We start from the raw sequence: 19,421 nt of genomic DNA on the forward strand, positions 1-19,421 counted from the left end.
TTGTTTCCTGTTCACCTAATTATTGTAATGCGCAGTTGAGTATGTCCATATAGGAATTGTGCAATATAAATTTACAATTATTATTATTATTATCATTATCATCATCATCATCACCATCACCATCATCTTCATCTTCATCATCATCATCGTCATCACCATCATCATTATCTGACTGACAGATTTACCTCCTATCAAACAGATTAGGGGCACAATGAAGAAAGAACTTATGATTGTGGTAACTTTGTCATTATGGCAAAAAAACATGGAAACAGAGCTTGGCAGTAAATCAAAATTAAGGTTTCTATGGTAATTCAATGACAAAGTGAACAAGAATTTACACTCTTTCTGAAAAGGGCCTTCAGTCATTGTAGCATGCACACATTGCTCCCCATACCCACTATCACTCAATCAGGATTGTTGTTTGAATTTGATGAGAATGATCTCAAATATTTGTTTTCCAGGAGCCAATGTGACATTTGCTCCTGCGACAATTGCTCCGGGCTTAATTTCGTCTAAGATATAGGGTTAGGGTTGCAATAGGGTTTTATGTTAGGTTTAGGATAGGGTAAAGTGTTAAATCGAAGGTTGAAATTGGTAATTCCATTTGTGTATGGAATTTAGATCGGAGCAATTGTTGCCAGAGCAAATGTCATGGAACCACAGAGATACCTGACGGAAGAACAGCCATGAATACATAAAAAAGTTACACCAAGTTTTCGTATCCACAAACCCACATAGTAGACAACTTCCCATGGGTTCATAATAATTTCTTCATCAGGTCAGGGGCCCCTTTCACAGAGAACTTATTACTATGGTAACTTTCCCATGAAGGTGACTTCCATGGTAAAAGGACTTGGCAGCCTATCAAAGGTTTCCATGGTAGTTTAATGACAAAGTCGTGGTCATAACTAAGTGCACTTTCTGAAATTGGCCTTAGGCCCCATGACAGAAAGGTTTTGTAATCAATAAAGCTCAAGCCTTACAAAAAAATTAATTAAAATCCAAATTTTATTGTTCAAAATAGTAATCAGAAATAGAAATCCCGTACAATTTTTTTTTCCCCTATTGATCGTGGGCAGGGCAGCCACTGAACAGAGCCAGATTGACGTTGCTGTATCCCTTAAAGGTCAAGTACACCACAGGAAAATGTTGATTTGAAAAAAAGGAGAAAAATCCAACAAGCAAAACACTGAAAATTTCATCAAAATCGGATGTAAAATAATAAGTTATGACATTTTAAAGTTTCGCTTAATTTCACAAAACAGTTATATGCACATCCTGGTCGGTATGTAAATTGGCAGACTGATGACGTCACCCACTCACTATTTCTTTTGTATTTTATAATATGAAATATGAAATATTCTAATTTTCTCCTCCTTGTCAAGTAAAACAAAGTTTTATTTCTCCCTGAACATGTGGAATTACCATTATTTTAATAGTTTATGGTTAAGTTAAGTTGGTCCTTATTGTCAAATCTGTAAAAATTTAAATATTGTTTTATTCAAACAATAAAAAACAAAAGAAATAGTGAGTGATGGACATCATCGACTCTCTCATTTGCATATCGCTGAGTTGTGCATTTAACTGTCTTGTGAAAAATAAGCGAAACTTAAAAATGTCATAACTTTCTTATTTTACATCCGATTTTGATGAAATTTGCAGCGTTATGTTTGTTTGATTTTTCTCTATCGATTCAAATCAACAATTTTCTAAGGTGGACTTGACCTTTAAATAGTTAATACCAAACAGGGTAGCAGCAACTCCCATCTTTAATCGTCTTTTAGTCTGACGCTGCATGGTTTGAACCTCCCAGTTGTGAGACGGGAGCTACCAACTGAGCCAACACATACCAAATCCTATCTCTCCCAAAAAAAATTTACATTGAATTTCTGCTTATAAAAACTTTTTTTTTTTTTAACAAAAACCTGAATTCTTCTACTTTCGTGTCCATCATCTACAAGTGCAAGTCAGATATTTGGCGGAAACCATAAGGTCAAAAGAACCCACCGACTACCGAATTGTCTAATTACCATAGGCTTTCACCAGGGACCACTAGATGTCAGTATACAACTGGTCAATAAAGTCATACCTTACTCTCGATGAGATCGCATACGATCTTGTTGTTGAAGTAATCTATCTGCTTCCACTTAATACCTTCTGAGACATACTCTTCCTGTATAAAACGAAAACATTAAAAATAAATTATTTAAAGTTATCTTCACAGAGAAATAATAATAATATAGGTATATTTACACAGGGAAGCCACTTCAGTACTGAAAACTGTCCTCCCAGCGGGCCCTGCTATTATTATTACCCCGGCTTTAGCTGAAAATGGGTTCTACATAGAATTTAAGTGTGCATATGTACAATTCATCACTAATTTCACTATGCTTTGCTTCAACAAAATATCATGGCATCTTCAGTTTTATACTAAGCTATGACCATTCTTCATAAATTCAAATTTGAAAAATCCAATTAAGAAATTACTTGGTGGCCTATATAAATCATTACATACAATACAAATTTAAGTAGAAGCTCATTGTCAATATGATATAAACTCCATCAAACCCCTTTTGCTTTTGACAAAGGCACTGTTTTGCCAACTTGGAAAATGCTATTGTATTACGGACATGTATGACATTAGAGGAAAAGAAAAGACAAGGTATGCACCTTTTTATATTTAATTTTTACCAATCTGTGACGTTTCACTTTACCTGCTCAGCTTTGAGTGTGAGCTCTATGAAGATCTGTTGAAGCTTCTCGTTCACAAAGTTGATGCAGAACTGTTCGAAGCCATTCTGTTGGAAGATCTCAAAGCCGTAGATGTCCAGAACTCCTATCGTGATCTCTTCCTTGTTCTTCTGCATAGCAATATTTATTGACTAAGAGAGAAACCAAAAAGTAGCTATCAAAGATTTGAAAGTAGTTTTAGCGAGTTTTTGCAACCACTCCGCAGGAACTTTCTGGAATGTTGAAAATCTACTGAAAATGCCCATCAAATCACTATGAATAGCTTAGAGGTCATTGTAAAAAATTTGTGAAGCAGGACAGCAGATCATCCAAAGATTTGGAGTAGACAAAAAAATGCAAATACATGTATGTTGTTTGTCCAGAGTACAGGACGACTCTGCTGTTTTGATTCACCGATTTTCAACAAAGACTGCTTTGTCATGAAGGGCTTTAGACTATAGATTCTCAATCTCAACGTTCCAGAAAGCTTCTGCGTAGTAGTTGTAAAAACTCGCAATTACAGTTAATACAAAATTGTTCAAAGCCATTCTGTTGGAAGCTCTCAAAGCTATGGATATCCAAAAATCTTACTGTGATCATTTTTTTCTGCTGTTGCATGGCATTATTAGGTACCTTGTCAAAGGTCTGTGCCGTGTCTTTTATCAGGAATTTCACTATAAAGGCACTATTTATCCTTTCATAGCAGATTTCCAGCATTCCCCATTGTTTTGTCTAGATGATGAAGTGTGAGAATTGGTATTGGAAGGCCGCTTGCAGGATTGCGCATGAAAGATGTGGCTCTGGCTTTTGACAAGGTACCTTAATCAAATGAGATTTAAAAAACAAAACACTTATCATAGTGTTGTTTTTTTATAGTACGATTGATACAGAACTGTCCACCAAAGACATTCTGTTGCAAGGTCTCACAGCCACATAGGCAGATCTTTTTATCTTTTTTATTCTCCATTTGCATCTATCAATGAACTGGGTTACAAAGGGGAAAAGAGATCTTCAGTTTAAATAATGCAACACTGTTCAAAATGAGGAAGAGCGCAAAGCTACAAAGCGGCCTTGGGGTGTTTCATCAAGGTGTTCATAAATAAAGCAAGACTTACTGAAAGATTGGTGAAAGAATTGGAGAACTGTACTTGTCCAAGATTTTTTCCCATGTTGTTTCAACAAAGTGGAAAAGAATTTCCTATAACCCTAATCAAACTCTAACAAAAACTCTTCAAATAATGGTTCCATGACATTTGCTCTGGCGACAATTGCTCCGAAGGAAAATATAAAATCTAACCTCCAAAAATAAATGAACCCTAATCATTAGGCCTACATTATTCTGAACAAAACACTGTATTACACTCCTAACTTGAACCCTATGCCCTCTGAGATATTAAGACCGCAGCAAGTGTTGTGTCACCCAAATTATGCATATAGCCATGAAATAGTTACAAACAGCTTTTTGAAACACCCCCTAGTAAAGCGCATGCAAATATGGCATGTAATTATAAATTAAACAAATCAGGATTTTTTTTTTTTTTCAAATTAGCTCCCACTGAGAAATGTCATAATTTCAGTAGCTTGCAACTGTAAGGAATTACATATTCTCAGTTATATTGCTAAATGTACTTTAGGTGATAATTTTGCATTTAATATACTTTTTTTCAAATTTGAATATCATGCATTGCCAATTTGCCATTATTACCATGGGCCGGATTTAGGGTTAGAGGTCATACTCACTTTGACAAGATAGTCAAAGAGTCTTGAATGGATGGCTTTAGCCAGAGCATCCCTGGTGTGAGCTGCTTGCTCTGTGTTTAGTGTGACCTCAATGGACTCGGCCTTGCCGCCCCATTTACTGTCCATGCGACGGCTTATCAGCTTCTGACGTAAAGCTTCCTTGTCCAGGCCAAGCAGGTAGGACGGGAAGTCCAGAACTGTATCAATGAAGAGCAGGGATAAATATTACTAGGTGCTCGCGGCGCTTTCACACCAGAAATGCTCAAGAGAGCCCTGGAAACTCAAAAAAGGAGTCCTAGAAAATCCCCATTCATTGCAATGTTATAATCTATCCAATGTTGCAGATTTAGGCAGTAAAAATTCATTTTTTTTTTTGCCTAATGAAAAGACAACAAAAAACAACAATGATTGCATATAAATCCATTGCCTTTTTTTAACTAGGTGGTCCCTGTACAAAGCCTATGGGAATTCATCAGGATTCAGTATGCAATGGGAGATGAAAGAAATGAGATTACTCTTTGGTCAAAACAAGAATTGAGACCAGGGGGGCGTTTCATGAAAGGACTTGTCGGACGTTTTATCCGACAAGTCCCATTTTATCCGACAACTTTTATTCGTCCGACAACTTTCCATTTCATGAAACTTTGTCGGATGAAAAATCCGACAAGTGCTCTAATTTGATCCGACAAGTATCTTGAATTTGGTCGGTCACCCTTTACCTACCGACAAATGCCAATTTCATCCGACAAGTCAAAATTTCATCCGACAAGTCCACTGCCTATGACAACCAAGATGGCGTTAGTGAATGCTATGGTTGGAGCCGCTCTGCATAGGGAGCGTGTTTTTCGCGACAGATCCAATCCTTTTGAACTGTACGATGACAGAGATATGTTCAGAAAATATCGATTCACCAGAGATGGTGTAAGCTTCATTATTGATTATATTGGTGATGAATTGAAACACAATACTAAAAGGAGTAATGCACTGACCCCAGCACTGCAAATTTTTGTAGCACTGAGGTTCTATGCCACGGGATCTGTGCTGGATAGTTCAGCCACTATCCACGGCTGCAGTAGATCAACAGCATCAAGAGTCATAAGAAGGGTGACACTTGCTTTGTGCTCTAAAAGAGATGAGGTAAGTTCTTAATTGTCCTTTTCTATTAATTTGGATCTAGTTCTAGTAGGATGGGGAGTCGGGTGTCCGGACACTTAATATTTTTGAAGCCTTCTTTTTTGTCTTTGGATTACACTAAAAATATGAATTCAATACTTGTAATCATCTTCTATTTTGTTCTTTATAATATTTCCTAACATTTTGTACTAAAAATTTATGAAACTTCGCTTTCAAATTTTTCCAAATGTCTTTCTACAATTGATCGTCCGGACACACAACCTGTCCGGACACACAACAACTGGGTATACTATGTCGTAGAGACAGTCTAACTTTGGCCATCATGAATAAAAAAAGTTTTTTTTACTTAGATCTAGTCTCTAGAATACACTAAGTAAGTTATATAGTGGGGTCCTAAAATATTGAAAAGTCATGATCCTGAGAGCAAGATTGATATAATGTATTTCGTTCATTTTATTTCTTTTTCTTTCAAGTCGATATGGGGGAAAGAAGAGTGCGATTGACCATCGTCATCGATCGATCGCACTCACTTCTCGTTGCACCGCACAGCCTTCACTTCAGTCCCATACATACCAAATATTGTTGGCGATTGTATGTCGTCTGCAAACACAAAAGTCAATAGTATTGTCAATACAACTCGCTCACTCGTACTCGTATAACTGTACGTCCATGTCTGCAAGACTGCAGCTGTTTGCGTCCAAAAACTCCAAATATTTCAAGTTAGATAAAAACAGTTGATATGCCTAGAGATCTGTATTACTTACATCAGTTTATGAACATTTTGGAAGGTTATTCTTCAATTAAGCCGAAGTTCTAACAGTTCTCAGAGAACGGAAGACTGTCGTGACCACAACTGTATACCGTATAGGCCCTATACTGTTTACATTTTGTCCAGGGTTGTTTACACATGGTCGAAAGCTGGCGGCATTTCGAAGAATATTTCAATGTCGTTTCGGGCCGCAGTGGAATACTTCAGAAATAATGATAAAAATTATATTTTAAACAAATCCTGGGAGGTTGATACACCTAATTTTGTACCTGCATGCCTTTTGATCTTGTGTTTTAATGACGACATATCTCAAACCAATGCATATTTCTCTACAAAATATTTGTATAACTGGTTTCTCATAAGACAAAAATTGAAATACAGCATTTATTTCTCATGAACAACTAAATCCACAACCCTTGCAAACAGGGGTGAACCCCCCTAAATTTTTGTTGGGTATGCTACTTTTGGGAAGATTAAAAATCACCTTCATTTGGTAGTCATTAAAGACCACTTTTCCTTCTTTTTTCTTTTTGGCTTGTCAATTTTTTTTTAAGTTGACAGAAATCAAGTTTATTCTATGAATATGAAGACCCCCTTCTGGGGGTGGGGGGGGGGGGGGGGGGGTTCTCACAATTTTCTTTTCCCTTTCTTTTTAATTTAGACGGGGTGGGGTGGCACAGTTAGCCAAATTTGAGGGGCCCGATTTATGTAGGCCTATGGGGTAAAAAAAAATTGAACCCGCAAAACGAACTAGCAAAAATTTTGACATTTTGATATAAATAAAATTTTTGATGCATTTTGACATTTTAAAAAACATCATATTCACCCTTCTTCCTTCTCTTTTTTCTACCCTCCTTTTGATCATGAAACTTCTGGGGTCCATGGCCCCAAGACCTTATATTTAGGCCAATATCTCCATATCTCCCTCTGGATCGACACCCCTGATGGCGACAGTGATGATCATGATTGATGTTGATGATGATTGATTATAAACCTATCCCACCCTCAATTTTAAATCAATTTTGATATGTTGGATAATTAAACAAAAAATATTTGTTTACTGGTTAACGATGCTGATTCTCGAATAAAGCATTTATTTCTAATATGAAATGAGAAATACTGATGCAGTTATAATTAGAGAAGGTAGAAGCAAGATACTAAAGAAATTAGTGAACAGGCAGTGGGGAGAAATATTCTCAATAGCCCTTTATGAAAAAGATCCAACATTGGTGGATCAAAAAGCTGCATTCTCTGGCCCGTATTCTGAAGTCGGGTTTAACTTAAACTCAGGTTTAAAGTTGTGGTTTAAGCATGGCGAGCCAATTGTTACATAAATCACTAACAGTAGAGATATCATACTTCAGCTCATTTGGCTCTCAAATCATTCATAATTGTCTAGGAAGTATAAAAAGATTATTGGCTTCACCATCGATGAATCAGGAAAGAGCACAGTAAACATAAGAAACATACAACTTAATAACAAATTTGATACTTTTGGCTTCCCATACTTAAACCACAACTTTAAACCTGAGTTTAACTTAAACCTGACTTCAGAATACGGGCCTCTATATCTTGGAAAGTTATTATTCATATTTCTAGGGTTTATTAGATATGTAAATCTACATGTTACAAGTTAATTATGTTTCTTAAAAAAACTCAATGATTTTTTTCTTATTTCAAAACTTATAAAAAGATGAACATATCAACTGTAGAAGATGTGAACATTTTCATGAAAGATGGAAAAATAAAGGCAGCTCATTGCTAATCCCCTATACCATCTGCAAAAAGTAAAGGAATAGAAGCAAGCAAGTTATCTATTATAATTTACAGCATACAATTTTATTGCTAACATTAATTAATCAATTTCATTTTACACATCATATGTTTTCATTAATTACTACTGGCAGTTATTTTAAATATTTTCTTTAAATTCACAAATACAGGTATTACAAAATTCATTCATAAATATTATCATTTATAATTACCCATCACATAAAATATGTATTTACAGCAATTGTTAGTTACCTGGAACATATGCAAAACAGAGACAACATCCAAAAAGTAAAGAAATATAGGGAGGCAATTGCTTTAATTCTGGGATTGGAATTTATTAATAAATAATCATCAAACATGTATCTTATTTTCATATATTACTTGTACTATATATTGCTATTTTAAACAATACTGTGTTAAATTCAAATATATATTTTTCAATAACAATATCCAATATTCATTTGTATCCTGCATCAAATAAATATGTTTGTACAACAATTGTTTTACTTTTCTGTAGAACATACAATATGTGAAAGTAAGCATGCAGTTAATAAATTATTTCAAATTTCAAGAAAATACATCAAAGAAATACACATGAGTGTTAGTGTGGAATTTTGCTGTTAACATTTTCATTGAAAAAATATATCTTCTGTTCAATTTTATCATCTTGATAATTATTCTAAATCATGCATATTTACAAATAATTTAAAGACATTTCTTACTTGCTGGACATTTAGCACATGTGTAATTTTATGTACAAATATTGACCTGCTAACTGGATGTTGTACAATATGAGCATACGATTGAGTTAATCAATATCTATATATATATATATATGTACATATATTATTTCATTTGTTAACACAATATATCGGATACTTGGTTAAAACAACAAAGCAAGTTCTTATACCTTGCAGGCAAGCTTCATTAGCCTTAATCTCAAATGAAGAGAGTCTGAATATTCAAACAATTCTTTTTTTATCAATCATTTTTCTACAGTTCATTAAATTTCCCTGCACACAAGAAGAAGTGCGTGATACCCAAAGACGTTTCTTCCTCCTGGCAAGCTTTCCCAACGTGGTTGGGGCTATTGACGGTACTCATGTTCGGATCAATGGAGTCCCCCTAGGAGCAGCCGAACATCTCTATGTAAACAGAAAGGGCTTCTACAGTATAAATGTCCAACTAACATGCAATGCCCTGTATGAGATAACAAGCATTTCTGCTCGATGGCCTGGATCTACGCACGATAGCAGGATTTGCAGGGTAAGATTTGAAGGTTTTTTATCCTCCCTTCCCCCTCCCCCCCCAAAAAAAAAAAATAGATAACATGAAAAAAAAAATCAACATGACTCAATTAGTATTCTTGAACTGTATAAAGTGCTTTATAAATGTTGTATATTATTATTATTATTTAAAGTTAGATGAATTCATAAGTAGGGCTATAAAATGAACCTGGAGCCATAACTAGGAATTTGGAAACATTATACTGAACAAAAAGAAATTTTCAGTACAATGAATACTAAAAAATGTAAATGTACCTCATAGCTATAGATTGGGGATTTTGTCAATAACAACCACTGCTAATTCAAGCCAGAAGGAAGCAAATTGTGGTATAGAGGAATAATGAAGCTAAAGTTACAATGTTAGTCACTCTTTATACAAATGCCAGAAGAACTGAGGGGGAAATTTTCATAGGAAATGTCTTGCTCTCATTTCAACAGACCAGCGTAATTGCCCAGGCCTTCAGAGAAGGAGCACTAAATGGATTGTTGCTGGGGGACTCTGGCTACGGCCTCCAATCGTGGCTAATGACACCGGTACCACTGCCAAGAACACGAGGAGAGAGAAGATACAATCAGTATGTAACAATCAATGCCACCATTTTCTTAGTTAATAATACCTACTGCATTACCTGTCCACTGTATACCAATATCATATTTATCTTACAACAGATAACATGGCATTTGAAACTTCACTCACAATAATCATGTGTAAGAGTAAAGGAGCAAGAAAAAAAAAAAATCCAAAGATCATCATTGATAACATTGTTTCTTCCTTAAGACAAACAAGTGGAATGCCTCTGGCCGTCTCACCTGCATCACGCGATTCAATATAGCAGCAGTGCTGATTTTGAAAACTACTATAACTCGCACAAGATGTTCAGTGATACTTGGTTACTCTTATTTCCACGTTTTATGAACTAGACCAATACACTTATAGAGATATGATGGCAATTCAACAAATACCCCCAACGTGGCCAAAGTTCATTGACCCTAAATGACCTTTGACCTTGGTCATGTGACATGAAACTCAGGCAGGATGTTCAGTAATACTTGATTAACCTTATGGCCAAGTTTCATGAACTAGGTCCATATATTTTCTAAGTTATGCTGTCATTTCAAAAACTTAACCTCAGGTTAAGATTTGGTATTGACGCCGCCGTCGCCGTCGGAAAAGCGGTGCCTATAGTCTCACTCTGCTATGCAGGTGAGACAAAAACGGCCGGGGGGGGGGGTGAATCAACCCCCTACGGCCACAGAACTAGTTAGGGTTAAAAGACCTCTGAGAAGGAAATTAGTAGTCCTATTAATCTTCTCTCTCTCTCATTTTCAAACAGAGCTCACAGTTGCACCAGAGTTGTGATAGAACAAGTCAACGGACAATTGAAGTCTAAATTCCGTTGCCTGATTGGTGGAGGGCTCAACATGATTCCAGAACGAGCGAGCGATGTGATAACGGCATGTGCCTGCCTTCATAACATAAGCAAGCAGATGAAGCAGCCAGAGGTTGAACAGGAGAGGGTTGACGACGACGCTGATGATGAAGCCAACGACCTCAATGAAGAGGGGGATGCCATGACAGGAAAACAAGTTAGAGATGACATCATTCGTAGTTTTTTTGCATAAATCAACTGTCAGTTTGTCATCCTTTAAATTTACTTGTACCAAACTTTATCTGTCATCGGTTTTAATACCAAACTTTTGAAGGAAAAGTACCAAACTTTTGAAGAAAAAGTCCTTTACTATTGTCTGGTTGCTATAAAATTCCTAATCATCAATTGTAAGTTTTCATTTGAAACCATATCTAATGAAACAAATTAGAACACAGTACCTTTGTGTGCATTTAATGATAAATGCAATTATTTCCAATCACTTTCATTCAAACCGTGATTGTTCTAACTATTCCAAAATTGGTCTTTATAGTTATTACTTTCTTTACTCTATCAAAATTGTTTATGGAATTATGATTCATTCTCTGACACATTGCCACTAAGTTTGTTAAATATTTGCTTCAATACTTGAACTTTTTCTCTCTCAACCTCTAGTCTCTGCCTCATTACACCTAGCTTTTCCTTTTCACACTCCAGCAACTCCCACTGATAATCTGCTTTCCTTTTTCGCACTTGTCGAAGGTTAGAATGCTGTGGTTTTTGCCGTTGATCTTGTTGATGGTGTTCATTCAAAGGTTGCACTTGCTGTTGCTGGGTCTGGAGTGACTGGTGTTGTTGTTGGGTCTGGTGCTGTGTCTGGTGTTGTTGCTGTTGTTGCCCTGTCTGGTGTTGTTGCTGTTGTTGCTGTGTCTGGTGTTGTTGCTGTTGTTGCTGCCGCTGCTGCTGTTGTTGATGCTGCCGTGTTGTCTGATATTGCTCTTCCATGTTATCAAAGTCTTCCGTATTCGTTAGCTGAAATTTAAATACAGTAAAATGTTAATTTTTTTACCTTTGAAATACAGAGACTTTTTAATCAGCAATGAAAAAACAAAAACTCATTTAGACTTTGTAAATATTTTTTATTAATCCAAAAAAAGATTTATTACTGTAGATCATCGTTAATAGTGCATGTATCATTAAATTGATATTTTCATAAGAATATTACAAATATCATTTTTTTTGTGTGTCATTTAAGGTCTAATTTCATTACATCCTTTTTAAGTAAGAAAGCTGTAGAGACTCCATTTTTCTGTGATGAATAAAATGAAAGAGTTTGAGGAACATAGAAAGAACATGCAAATCTAATTTTTTGCAATTTAAGAAAGTAAACAGAAAAAAAAATCAGTTCAAAGCAGTATCTACGAATTAACGCTGCTTTCACTATCTATTCTTCAAGTAAAAAAGTATCTGTATACCGGGTGACATGTTCATAAAATGTCTAATGAAAATGTAAACTTTGATGTTTAGAACATCAAGATTTGCATTTTAGAAAACTGAAAAAATGGTGTCTCTAGGGTAAAGCGATAATATGCCCTTTCTATTGGAAAATTTCAAAAAAAGAAAGAGAGAAAGAGAGAAATTGGGAGGGGAGATTGCACAGATCATAAAATTTACTAGTTTTATCAAATGGTAAAACTACAATTTACAACATGCATAATTTTTGTTTTATTTAGGGGGGAGGGAATCTAGGCTTCTTAAAAGGTACCCCCCTCCCCCCAAAAAAGCGGGCAATTTTCCTCATTTTTATAACAAATATAGAAATGTAAATATTGAAGATCTAGGAGATGAACAAGAGCAAAAGGTAGATTTGAAAAGGAGAAAGAGAAGAATAAGTAGTACAAGATTCACAGGTGTGCTTTGGCACCACTCTTGCATTCTTATGTAATTGTTTTCACAAGAACTGGTGGTGTATGTTTGCAGACAAAGTTTCTGTTTCCATTGTAAGAAGAGAAGAAGAAATATACAGAGGATACATGAAATATATGAATGACAGAAGAGTTGCAAATGAAGCATTAGAAATGATTACTCACTAAGGCAATTAAATTCCCTCCTTCGCTCTCTTGGCCAAGAAAGCCCATGCATGCAGGTTTAGGTAGCACCTCCATGACCATTTCATGGCGCTGATGGAACCTGGGTCGAGGGCCACCACCTATTAAGATGAGTTAATGTGTTTAAAGGATTTTCCTGCTAACTTCATGAACTTATCGTTGGGATAAATGAAAGTTCCTTCATTATGATGTGAAATCAATTGTCAATGTCTATCAAAATTATTTAGCAAATGTTTAAGGTCCATTTGATTTCAACATGTGATTGACTTTTAGGAAAATCTAATTCAATTAAACATGAACAGCATTCTAATTGGCACAAACAGTAATCAAATTTGCACAGGATACAACATTACAAAGGTTCCAATGATCAATCAATTTCATCAACAAGCATGGAATTTTTGTATTTCTATTATTCTATATTATATGAACCAATACTTGTTAAAATCCTACGATGAATAAATTCACAAGGAAAAAACAAATTGTTACAACAGGACACATATTGGGTGATTTCAAGTTCAGTGTTGACCTTTTGGTGTTGGTGTTGGGTCAATTTTTACACAATTATAACACCAAACATAAAATGAGGATGGTCCCGAAAAGTCACTCACTAGTTGTTGAGATGTCAATAATGTGATCTGGATCAGTTTTACAAACTCTGAATAAGTTTTGGAGCTAGGGGAAGCAATCGAAATTTCAACACTAACACCAACACCAAGGCCAACACCAAACTTGAAATCACCCATTGTCGACGGGCATTCAAAGTGTTCAAATGTAGAACTTACAATAATTTCAAAATGTAACCAAGGTTCGTGAAATATGTCTCAATCTTACCTGTACGTGAACGGTCATCACGGTACTTTTTGGCCCTCGACACCATCTTGTGCCATAGGTCACGGAGGTGCACACCAGGGGCCTTCTTGGCATTAGAAATGGGCAGACCACCACTCATCAATGTGGTGGCTGCCCTGTCCCACGCCTCTGCAACACGTCCTTTGGTCTGAAAGGTAGACGAAAAAATGCATTAAATCTGTGTTTTGTTTATCAAATTTGATGTTTTGTTCTGAATGACACACACTCAATAACAAGTGGAACGCCTCTGGCAGTCTCGCCTGCATTACGCAATTCAATACAGCAGCAGTGCTGATGGTTAACGTTCGTTCATTTACCCTAAATGACCTTTGACCTTGATCATGTGACCTGACACTGATGCAAGATAATCAGCAATACTTGTTTAATCCTTTGTTCAAGTATCATGAAAAAGGCCTTTAAACTTTTAAAGTTATGTTGACATTTCAAAAAAACTTAACCATGGTCCAAGTTCATTGACCTTAAATGACCTTTGACCTTCATAATGTGACCTGGAAATTTGTGCAGAATGAGCAGTGATACTTGGTTACCCTTATGTCCAAGTTTCATGAAGTAGGTCCATATACTTTCTAAGTTATGACATTTCATAAAATTAACCTTGGTCAAGATTTCATTGTTGACGCTGCCGTCGTCGCCGCTGCTATCGTCGCCATCGGAAAAGCGGCGCCTATAGTCTCGCTATGCTATGCAGGCGAGACAAAAATTATGAAATGTTCTAGATATTTTGAACATAAATTTTACCATTTTCATTACTAGACTAATAATTTCTTTATTTATTAAACAGATTTAGTTCATTGTATGTTGTAAATGTAAAAAGGTGTATGTCAATATTTTTTTAACAATAAAAAGTCTGTGCTGATGACCACAAGAAACACTTTAAAAGTTCAAAATCAAATCAAGATTCATTCATTTAATGAAGCATATGAAATGAAATTTAAACAAGATCAATTATACAATTTATCAAGTAAAACAATTTGGGAACATTGAATGAAACAAAACATGTTTTGTGAGGAAGATTGGGAGGATATGGAGAAAATGGCAAGAGGTGAAAAGAGGGTTGAGAAAGACAAATTAAAAATGATAACTTGCATTTAAAAAGATGAAGCTGAATAGGATTATAGGATAATTTGCATGCATACTATTGAATGTTGCAGGGACCTTCATAAAACAAAACTCGATTCTGGATGATTATTTCTTTAATTTTGACCTTATAAAATTGATAGCAATAATAAAATTTCTTTGAAATATTGGGAAGATTGCGATACAAGTTACAGAAATAAGAATCCTGTAATAACTATTGTCTGCATATGAATTAAACTGGTACTTGGATTAAACAATGTCATGGTTTCTACAATAAAGTGGTACTTACATTTGGCTTGTCACTACATGGAAATAATTCAGTGTAATTCTCTCTCACATATGAACATATTGCCTGTACTTGGGCATCGTTATATGTTACTCTCGGTCCATCCTGTTTCAAAACAATGGAAAATTTAAAAATAAAGAATGGATGGAATTTACAATGAACACTGGCCCATTTTATACATCAAAATCAGACCTAATTTCACTAAAGTTCATGTTACAAAAAATATCAATGATGAAGTGCTCATTCAGCATCCTGCTAAAAAAAATCATGTAATTTTTCCAAGGTTGAAGTTAAATTTATAACAATGGTAATTGTCTCAAAAATATGCTCGAAATGACAAAATTAAAGATTTTTAGCACTCTGGTGAATGAAAAAAAAAATGATTCCCAAGACCAAGTCTACGTCACTTGCACTCTGCAACCACCCTGTCTGTGGTGGGTCATACATTAAACATTTAACATACATTAAAATAAGTCTTTAAAATATCACTTTTGAGTTTTGTGAAGAAAAAAAAACAACAACACCCAGTTCCAGTCTTAGGAATCATATTTTTATTCACCAGAAAGTCCAGAGTGCTCAAAAGCTTTCATTTTGAGCATATTTTGGTGACCTCTATGGGTGGAAAACTGAGATTGATGCAGATCTTCATCTCCACAGACTCTCTTTAGAGCAGCCATTCTCAATTACTTTTTTGAAGCGCCATATTTCTTGTTGAGAATCTGTAATGCGCCACTATCCATTACGCAAACCAGCAAAGTATTTTAGAAGGGGTCTAGAGGCCCCTGGTGGGGGTCGAGGGGGCAGAGCCCCCATAAGTTTTGGAATATTAGGCCTTTTAAATTGCCCAGAGGGGCTTTAATTAATATCAACAGAAGAAAATACCAACGCCAACAAACTACACATTATATTTATTAAAAGAAAAATGATTAATGACTTTTTCACAACATACCAATGAAACAACTAGTTCAGACTGTTCTGCACCAGATCTATTGGCTGAAGCAAGTGGCGTAATGAGTAAAAAGAAAATGAGGGGGCTAGATATGGCAGCTGAAGCAAAAATGTTGAACTTTTCAATACGAAAATCTATATTTTGACATAATATTAAGAAAATAATGCAATATTCCACTCTTTCCCTTTCCTTTTCTCCTTTTCCCCCCTTGTCCTTGAAACACTTTAGGGCCCCAATCCCCACCCCAATCTGTACGCCAGTGGCTGAATTTACAGTCCCTGATTTTCCATGGGCTGAAAATTAGGCGTTGCACTGCACTAACGCCAAAAACTGCCCCCCTCTCTCTCTACAACTCGTGTTAAACAAGAGTGCATGCAGGCAATCGTGGCAGGCAATACATTGAGCATATTTTACTTTTACAACTTCGGATTTTAATCGGATTCAAAAACAAAGTTTTGGCTTATTATGTCCCTAATTCATTATCTGTTATTATCAGGATGTCCTTTGAATATCATATTATTTGATGTTTAACTCTTAACCAAAACGTATACTCTGGAAATGCAAAATTATTCGCCGTAGAAATAGAAATCCTACAAGCGGGGCTTTCAAATCACTTGTGTGGCACATAAACTTTGTACAGCATAGAATAAATAAAAAGAACACCATCGATCCTCCATTATAAGAATTATTGAGTGCTAAATTTGACAAAATTTGAGGAAATCAATAAGTACTTAAGTTTCAAGTAAAGATTTTTTGTTTTCTCTTTGTATTAAAATGATCACCAAATCCTCATGTTACTGGTAGATACATTTTTTCTCCCCAATTTTTCCTTATTTTTATTTTTTTTAAACCGGCTCCCAAGCGCCACTCCACAAGGCTCGGTGCTCAACAAGTGGCACGCGCGCCACCATTTGAGAATCCCTGCTTTAGAGGCTAATTAGAAGAGAAAAAAAATTTTAAGAATCCAATTTAGTTTTGGGCCAAGACATATTTTTTTATGATGAATTAGAATCTACTGTAGTAAAATCTGACTGTGCCAAGAAATCAAGCATTTATCCATTCTAGATCAAGAGAAATAAGTCAAACATTGACAATCTTATTCATGTAATTTTAACACACATTGGTTTCTAACTGAGGACAAGATTATCATAATATTTATGGGTGAACATTGGATAAGTGGTCTACGTTACATCTATTAATAATACTCATAGATCTCACGTAGAGCATTTATCCAATGTATTACATTCAAGGACGAGGTGCTCCATAAAGATAAAGTGCGATCGAGTTTGGAAAACTCTGTGGGGATGATAGTTAAATGTTAGAAATTATTAATAAATCCCCAGAATCTGACAGCTTTTTATGTCTAGGCCTAGACCATGTGCACTCTGCAACCACCCTGTATGTGATGAATCTATGCATCATACAACACACACTCAAAAAGTCTTTAAAATACCCTTTGTGACAATAAAAAAATCAGTTGCCATTGATTAAGTTCTGATTTTCTAGACTTGGGTCTTTGGGGAATCTTTTTTTTTTATTCACCAGAGCGCTAAAAAAACCGGCATAATTGTACTTGATGCCCCCAGGGGACATCAACTTTTTTACCTTGATTCGTGGATCCTCGACCCGACCCTGTTTATCATCGGCGAGTTGATATCCATCCGCGCGTGGTTCAGTTGATCGCGCAACAAATAAAGTAATTGGGGGCATCAAGTACAAGTAATATAAGAGAGACGAGCTTTAGCTCTCAAGGTTACATTAGCTATCAAGGTTACTTTCGCCAACAAGGTTAATTTTGGCTACAAGGTTAATTTTGTTGAAATTTTTGGGGGCATCAAGTGCAAGTAATATAAGAGAGACGAGCTATAGCTCTCAAGGTTACATTAGCTCTCAAGGTTAATTTTGCCAACAAGGTTAATTTTAGCTACACGGTTAATTTTTTTGAAATTTTTGGGGGCATCAAGTACAAGTAATAATAGAGAGATTATTCTCTAGCTATCAAGGTTAATTTAGCCAACAAGGTTAATTTAGCCAACAAGGTTTATTCGTTTCGACGATGTTATGAAGGCTTGCGCGGCTAGAAATTAGAAAAAGAGGGGAAATGGGTTTAGTGGAATGTATACTTCTGAATTAACGTGCTGAATAACTGGAAAATTTGGGGGCATCAAGTACAAGTAATAATAGAGAGTTTATTCTCTAGCTATCAAGGTTAATTTTGTCAACACTTCTAGGATTACTCGCCGGATCACTGCTTTCATCAATTTTGGGGGCATCAAGTGCAAGTAATATAAGAGGCTAGATGAGGAGGCAAGGATGCGCGCTCATCTAGATGCACCTGTTTGCGCATTTGTACTCGCATCTCATATGGGGTGCGCTAGCGCAAACCAGAACTACTTTCTATTTTTTTTTATAGTGAGAAAAGAAATGTTTACATTTTGGTAACGAAGAATCATCGGGAAATCAAGGAGTACCAAAAGGTAAAAACGTTGATGTCCCCTGGGGGCATCAAGTACAATTATGCCAAAAAACCTCTTTAATTTTAGGTAGATATTTATGACAACCTCTTTTGGTGGAAAACTGAGATTGATGGCAATCTCCATCTCCATAGGCATAGATAGTCACAGACTTTCTTTTTAATTCAGAAAAAATAATTAAAAGAATGCATTCTACTACATTCATTGTCAAAACAAATCACGCATTTGATTTATCCCCCCCAAACAAGAGAAAAAAAACCAAACATTATTCCCAATTTATTTCACCACACAGGGGTTACTTTAGTCTAGATCTAGTACAACTACAACTACAACTAGTACAAGTACAAGTTAGAATTGTCGAGCTCGCGTACCATCATTTTCGCGAAAGTAAAAAAAAACACAGAAAGGCATTGGTGGGACCACAATGAGTCTTCTCGCACCAATTTCATGCCTCTAAACTGTTGCTCCAATACCATTCCGTATCAAGGCAATCTAAATATACAGGCCAATATGCAGAAGTAATATCATTATTTTCATTTTATCGGCTCAAATACTTTCAAAAACTGTACTTACCGTCGGTTCTTCTGTGTTCGTGTCCATCTTTGCTCAGACAGCAGCAGCAGCAGAAGGGTACGATCGCGAGAATTTTTAATGTTTTTCTTTGCCGCCAGTTTGGGGCGGAGCCTAATTGGTCAGTAGGCTCGTTCACTACGATGTAATAATTAAAACCGTCTGACAAGATGTCAGACGGCCGCTGCGAGCTTCATGAAACGGTTTTTTGGTCAGTTCTGACAAGATGTCAGACGATGACGTAGTTGTCGGATCTGACAAGATGTCAGACGGGAAATGTTCATGAAA

The 19,421-nt window shown here is 35.9% G+C and overlaps 3 protein-coding genes across 3 annotated transcripts in view; 1 reads left to right on the forward strand and 2 right to left on the reverse strand.

The window, feature by feature from the left end:
• Window positions 1–19,421, reverse strand: part of LOC129262472 (unconventional myosin-Ie-like) — an 86,127-nt gene that overhangs the window by 27,195 nt on the left and 39,511 nt on the right. The window contains exons 10-12 of the mRNA XM_054900595.2: window positions 4,471–4,667; window positions 2,715–2,882; window positions 2,090–2,173 (exon numbers count right to left, since the gene is read on the reverse strand). Coding sequence (XP_054756570.2) covers window positions 2,090–2,173; window positions 2,715–2,882; window positions 4,471–4,667 — 449 coding nt within the window. The remainder of the gene's footprint in view (window positions 1–2,089; window positions 2,174–2,714; window positions 2,883–4,470; window positions 4,668–19,421) is intronic.
• LOC135154232 (putative nuclease HARBI1) lies at window positions 5,099–12,177 on the forward strand. Its single transcript, XM_064099758.1, has 4 exons — window positions 5,099–5,607; window positions 9,146–9,412; window positions 9,871–10,007; window positions 10,767–12,177. Exons 1-4 carry the CDS (start codon window positions 5,200–5,202, stop codon window positions 11,053–11,055), a joined length of 1,101 nt encoding a protein of 366 aa, XP_063955828.1. The 5' UTR covers window positions 5,099–5,199; the 3' UTR covers window positions 11,056–12,177.
• Window positions 11,295–19,221, reverse strand: LOC129282128 (mediator of RNA polymerase II transcription subunit 15-like). Its single transcript, XM_064099759.1, has 5 exons — window positions 19,137–19,221; window positions 15,144–15,245; window positions 13,739–13,904; window positions 12,890–13,008; window positions 11,295–11,831 (listed from the first exon to the last, which is right to left on the reverse strand). Exons 1-5 carry the CDS (start codon window positions 19,161–19,163, stop codon window positions 11,391–11,393), a joined length of 855 nt encoding a protein of 284 aa, XP_063955829.1. The 5' UTR covers window positions 19,164–19,221; the 3' UTR covers window positions 11,295–11,390.

This window comes from Lytechinus pictus, chromosome 5 (assembly GCF_037042905.1).
Source record: "Lytechinus pictus isolate F3 Inbred chromosome 5, Lp3.0, whole genome shotgun sequence".
NCBI classification, from domain to species: domain Eukaryota; kingdom Metazoa; phylum Echinodermata; class Echinoidea; order Temnopleuroida; family Toxopneustidae; genus Lytechinus; species Lytechinus pictus.

What these genes read in the sequence shown, in the direction of transcription:
- LOC129282128 (XM_064099759.1), bottom strand. Translation starts at nt 19,163, where the DNA reads ATGGACACGAACACAGAAGAACCGACG. An exon ending in TGATGACCGTTCACGTACAG is followed by an intron (nt 13,009 to 13,738) that starts GTAAGATTGAGA and finishes TCATCTTAATAG; the next exon opens with GTGGTGGCCCTCGACCCAGG. An exon ending in GAGGGAATTTAATTGCCTTA is followed by an intron (nt 11,832 to 12,889) that starts GTGAGTAATCAT and finishes TTTAAATTTCAG; the next exon opens with CTAACGAATACGGAAGACTT.
- LOC135154232 (XM_064099758.1), top strand. Translation starts at nt 5,200, where the DNA reads ATGCCAATTTCATCCGACAAGTCAAAATTTCATCCGACAAGTCCACTG. An exon ending in TGTGCTCTAAAAGAGATGAG is followed by an intron (nt 5,608 to 9,145) that starts GTAAGTTCTTAA and finishes ATTTTTCTACAG; the next exon opens with TTCATTAAATTTCCCTGCAC. An exon ending in GGAGAGAGAAGATACAATCA is followed by an intron (nt 10,008 to 10,766) that starts GTATGTAACAAT and finishes ATTTTCAAACAG; the next exon opens with AGCTCACAGTTGCACCAGAG.